This window comes from Cryptomeria japonica, chromosome 3 (genome assembly GCF_030272615.1).
Source record: "Cryptomeria japonica chromosome 3, Sugi_1.0, whole genome shotgun sequence".
NCBI lineage: Eukaryota > Viridiplantae > Streptophyta > Pinopsida > Cupressales > Cupressaceae > Cryptomeria > Cryptomeria japonica.
Window position 1 is genome coordinate 307,984,226 of NC_081407.1, and position 5,937 is coordinate 307,990,162.

The 5,937-nt window shown below is 32.9% G+C and overlaps 1 protein-coding gene across 1 annotated transcript; it reads right to left on the reverse strand.

Moving 5' to 3' along the window:
* Positions 1 to 1,084: 1,084 nt before the first annotated feature.
* On the reverse strand, positions 1,085 to 3,953 carry LOC131874117 (uncharacterized). Its single transcript, XM_059217357.1, has 4 exons — positions 3,683 to 3,953; positions 3,463 to 3,556; positions 2,760 to 3,225; positions 1,085 to 1,174 (listed from the first exon to the last, which is right to left on the reverse strand). The coding sequence occupies exons 1-4, from the start codon at positions 3,951 to 3,953 to the stop codon at positions 1,085 to 1,087; spliced, it is 921 nt and encodes a 306-aa protein (XP_059073340.1).
* Between the last annotated feature and the right edge of the window lie 1,984 nt (positions 3,954 to 5,937).

A 5,937-nucleotide genomic window follows, 5' to 3' on the forward strand; every position in this document is an offset into this window, starting at 1 on the left:
GGTAGAGACCCTTTTGAATTTGTCTGCAAAATGATATTTTAAGCCCTAATTTTAAATTCTAGAGGTTATGAAACTAGTCGTCTAAAAATTTCCTAGGTGGACATTTCTCAACATCAACACATGCAAAGAAAATGGCAGTATTACTTAACCTAGTCTTTTTCGAGGCAATTTCATTCAACATTTCCAAATTGGGCGAAATGCAGAAGGAACCCGAGATAGTGCTAGGGCACTTACCTTCCTCACCGGATCGTTCTTTCCCAGGAGCCTTAGAAAATCGCGCATTAGGGTTGACTCCATTTGCATGCGGGGAGATGGTTTCAGCAAAAGATTTTTTTGGCAGAGATTTAGCTTGATCTGTGGACTTAGGGCCATTAATGGCACTGCCATCAAACTCTGGCTCCATAGGAAGCCAAAGGTTAAGCCGTACGAGTGACCAGGTAGGTGGGGGGAGTTGCGAATTAAATGAAGTGCAGAATTAAATTTGCAAACAGAAGGAAAGAAAAAATGGAAAAAATAGAGAGTGGATAGGAGTTTCAAACTGGGTGGAGGAGAATTAACCCCTCCACAGAGATGTCGAGGTGTCCACGTTACCACGGTTGTCTCGACCAACTCGCAGACTGAGTGAGTGCCACAAGGAATCAACCACTATTGCAAACCCTAGCCCTCGTGATGAGTAGCTCTGCATAAACCCTAACCCCTCAATGTTTGGCTCTGTAAAAACCCTAACCCTCGTCCTTTCGTCGCTCTTGATCTACTCTTTCGTGAAGATTTTCTTTTTATCAGTATGCTTAATCACTCTCCAGGCATTCATGGCAACCACGTAGGGGCACCATAATGGGCCGATTTCTCCTTGGTCGCAGCTCTATTCTTCTCTTCAACCTGTGCAGCCCGTATCTTTGGTAAATGAAAATCGATTCTAAAGTCTGTGCACGTGATGTTGACCGACCAAACAAATACCGTGCAGGCAATGTTGAAGGGGGTGTTAATATCCCACCGGTAGTGGACGCGAGTGTAGATGTGGTTTGGTTATCGGCCATATAAAGAATCTAACTGATTTTATAGGGGCGCATTCAATTGGGGTTTCTCACTGTTCTCCATTCACTGGAGATCGTCTATACAACTTCAGCGGCAGAGGCCCGAAATCGACCGATATATCATATATATATCTTACTCTCTAAATTTAAAAATTAATACATTATTTATTGTACATATAATTATTTAAAAATTATTATTTATTATTTTTGTTAAAACTTACAGTTTTTTTATTGAAATGATTTTATTCAGTATAATTAAAAAAATTTAAAGATTTTTTTTTTGTGGGTCATATATTTTATTTGTTTCATATTTTCATTATTTAAAATGTCAATTTCTTCTTATTTTTGTCATCATGTTCATGCCATTACAGATCAATCTTTGCTACCACTATGATTACAACTAGCATATCTATATAGAAATATATATAAAGAAAGCCAAGAGAGAGATATCGAGGCTTTCATTTATTATGGTCAAATTTTAACTTAAAATAAAACTTTGTAAATATTAAATGAAAGCCTCGATATCTCTTGGCTTTCTTTATATATATTTCTATATATATATGCTAGTAGCATCTGTAGGGGCAATTGGAAATAAATTAAATTATAAAATATTAAATAATTTATAAGTACAATATTTTATGTTATATTAATTATTTAATTTTTGAATAACTTATAAAGCAAAGAATTTATATTAAATGAATTACTGAAATAATTTTAAAATTAGTAAGAGTTGTTATATGTTATTTAGATTTAACATTATGCTTTCATTTCGTTGAGGTTAATCATTTCAATTTATGTGGTCAGCTTGGTTTAGTATTAGGATTAAGAGAAAATTTGGTTCAAGTGCTAGGTATAAGGTTCGATTTGGTTTAGGGTTAGGGTTAGAACTTGGTTTAGAGTTTAGTTAGTTTTCAGTTTTTTGAATTTTCTTTCTAGTGTCAGGCTTAGGTAGTCTGTAGGTTTTCAAAAAGCTTTAATTTAGGTTAGGGTTCAATTTGGTATAGTGTTCAAGTACGTTTAGAGGTACGCTTGAATTTTTTTTCGTGTAGCGTTAGATTTGATTTACTATTACATAATGTTTTGATTTGATTTAGGGTTAGTGTTCAATTTGGTTTGGTTATATTCGGTCGTGTCAGGGTTAAGAATGTGTGTTTTGGTTTACGATTATGGTTAATAATAAATTTAGTTTGATATTGAATTAGGGTTGGGGTTATTACATTTTTTGGTTAAGGGTAATAGTTTAACTTGTTGTAGTGTGAGGGTTCAACTTGTTAAGGATTTAGGCTCAATTTGACCTTTACATCATTCAACTTTATCTAGTCTTCAATAAGGAAAGCGACTATTATTTGTATGAATAATTAAATTATATGTAAAGATGTATAATGGACAGTTTATATTATTGATATATCATTTAGAATCAAGTAGAAACTTTGTGTTGTAATTAAATTAATAACAATATACTATTGCATGGTAGTTATTTCATAAACAAATAGAATGATAGAAAATGAATCCAGATTACTACTTAATCCAATACACCATGCAAATTAAATGTTTATCACATGAAACAATGAATGTTTATGAAAAAGTATTACATGAATTTATTTCTAAATCTTTCAATCTACTTTCTTCATCTTTTCTCTTTGCAAGTTGTTTTCCCTTTTTCATTTTTTCATAGCGCTCATATGTGAACGGTGGCATTATTCTTAATCCTTGCAAAGACTTTACATGAGATATAGCTACAAATGTCATTCCTGTTCTTTCAGTTGGTCCTATATCAATTGTGGCTTTTGCAAGCGTCAAACCTTGCGACTTGTGTATTGTTAATGCCCAAGCCAGTCTCAATGGTATTTGAACTGTAGAACCTCTTTGTCTTATACTGATGGAAACTGTTTCTGGATTGCGATCATCGAACAAAAATATAGAGTAGTTATCAAACTTAACCATTACATATGTTGGTGGTTCTGGTGGCATACTTCCAGGTTTGTATACAATCTTTTGAATATAACCTAATGCTCCATTTACAAGACCTGCTTCAATCCATAGATTAGAAGTTAGCATAACTCTTGCATTTTTGCTAATCAATAACTCCATATCGAGCTCATCATGAGAACTTCCTTTAGTCGCATTAACAGTTCCATGTTTTTTTGCAATGCTACGTGCAATAGGTTGTTTGAGAGAATATATTTTTTTCCTGTTATGATTTTGAACATTATCATTTGTGGAGAACAAATGAACATCATTGTCAAAGGCTTCATTGATTGTTGAACTCATATTACTACTTGTTCTTGACATGAGCATCTTCCAGTCATCAATTGTAGGTTGTGCTTCTCTCAAGTTTGTCAATAGTTGAAGAAATTGAATCTATTCAACATCTTGTCCATCTTGTCTAAAAACTTTGTCTAAGGTAACCACAATTTTTAATTCCTACCATAGAATCTTTGCTCGTCTACTGCTCTCATATGTTGGTTTGTCTTTGACAAGAGGCAGTTGACCCAGGTCTCCAACTAAAATGATGGAAACACCTGAAAATAATATAGAAACATAATTGTAAATGTTATATAATGAAAATATGAAAATATATTATGTGGATATTACATTTTTTTACATTCTGAAATGCTTTTTATAATTCATGGCAATTACAAACATACCTGCAAATGTTAGATCAGAATTTTGTGGGAATGCTTGACGAAGATGGGAGTCGATGCTCTCAAGTAACTTCTCTCCAATGAAGCTCATTTCATCAATCAATATATACTTCACATATGATAGTTCTTCTTGGAAAGTTGTTAGCCTTGTTCCTTCTAATTGAGAAAAATCTTGTATTGGAATTCTCAACTTGGAATGAATAGTCGATGCTCCTATGTTGAATGTTGCTACTCCAGTAGGTGCAAGCAATAGAAGGGGAGATTGATTAGGCATTGCTGAACTCTTAAGACTTTCACTAGTTGCACCAATCAAGTAAGACTTTCTTGTTCTTGTCGTTCCTTGAATTATCATATACAATGGCATCCTATTTTCATTCATATGGTAATGTGACATAATTATGTTCAATTATTTCTCTTGTTTCTCACTCAAGCTTGCATAATTGATATATTGTAGTATATCATCATGTATAATGCATCTATTCTCTCTCATTGTTTCTATGAAATTGATTGCCTGAGCTATGTATTCATCACTTTGATATTCGTTAGACCAATTTGTTTGTCTATCAATATCCCTTCTTCCCAACATATCTATTTCAAAGAGTTGCATTACATCACAATGATGTAGCCTAGATATGATTTTCAATTCATGCTCTATTGTGTTTTTTATAACGATGCCATCATCTTCAATCTCTGAATCAGTAATATTTTCATTGTTTTCTGTAGTTATTGTTCACTTCAAATGCCAAGGGGTATAATTGAGAGACTCCCAGTTTGATATTATGGTGTCATTGGTGTCACCTATATCTCTTTCGATGTCACGAAATGGCTTGTATAGTAACAATTCTAAGAAACAGAATTCAAGAAATTTTTCTGATCCACGTGAAGGAATGGATACAAACCTTGGAAACACTCTGACAATAGTTGCTCTTTCCCTAGCCTCCCATTTGTTATCTCTTCTTTTTCGAGGATTATAGATCCATGATCTTGCTACATCAATAAGTGTGATAGCTTCCATTGAGTATGGTTGTGTCCTATATCCATCAATGAATGATTTTGTTTGTTCTTCATTGTTATCTTCATCACTTACAGTAACGGGTTTGAATACTTCACGTGAAACATTGAGATTAACAAATCTTCTACTACATTCAACCAAGGGAAGTTCTAAGAGCATGTGGCATGTTTCTTGAGCTCCAACATCTCTTTCTATAATAGTTTCAGTCAAGAGCTTCCTATATGCCTTTGCTGCTAGATCAACTGGGTTTTCTATATTTGAAAGACATAACAACATTTGATGGTAGGTTTTTTAGCTCTTCTCTATTTTCGATGCGCACTTTGCAATGTACTTTATTACTGCATGTTTTGAGAGTACCAGTTTCCAATCTATATTATCTCTCCATAGTTGTAGTATGCCTTTGCTGTTAGGTCATACAGTAGTTACCTGCAAACCATTCTTCCTTGTTTCTTTCGTAGACATCCACCCTCTCTACACATTGTATGTCTTTGTACTAAGTTTATAATTTCTTCATAATCTTTATCAATATCTGTCTCGGCAAGTTGTCTTGTGTTTTCTAGACATGGGTGTTGTGCAAAGTTTTGGAATGCCTGCAATAGTAAATATGAACGCATTAGTTTGCTATGTAAAAAAAACTAAATTAGACATTTGATTACATAAGTTACGATTGAAACTCATTGTAATGATACCTGTACGTTTCGTTGATGAACATCTAATCTTGGATTCCATTCATGAACAATGCCATGGAAATATCTTTCAACAATCTTTATTTCTTGTTCATACACATTCAAAAAAATTTAAAATAATATATATATAATAGTTAAAAAAAACAATTAAATAAAAGAAATAATATAGTTTTCAACTTTTGGATTCCAGTTTTACACAACTTCCTATAATGTAAACCCTCCATTATCTATTACACTACTCATGGGTTTAATCATTGAATAGTATTTCCTTGACAACATGTAAAATATAATTAAAATCTATCTCGAAGAGATGTTAAAAAAATACCTTACAAAGTAGAATCGTAGAATCTGAATTAAGCTTAACAGCAAATTGCAAAGCTGCGAAATATCCTGGAAAATGAAGAACAAATTCAATCAAATAAAAATGTTATTTGTAAACTAAAGAAAACCTAAACTGACGTAGAAAAACAAAATAATGAGTGACATTCAGAATCATAAACATAGCACAATAAATTATTATTCCTGTGACAAATTGCATACCTATTTAATGGAACGCTTGT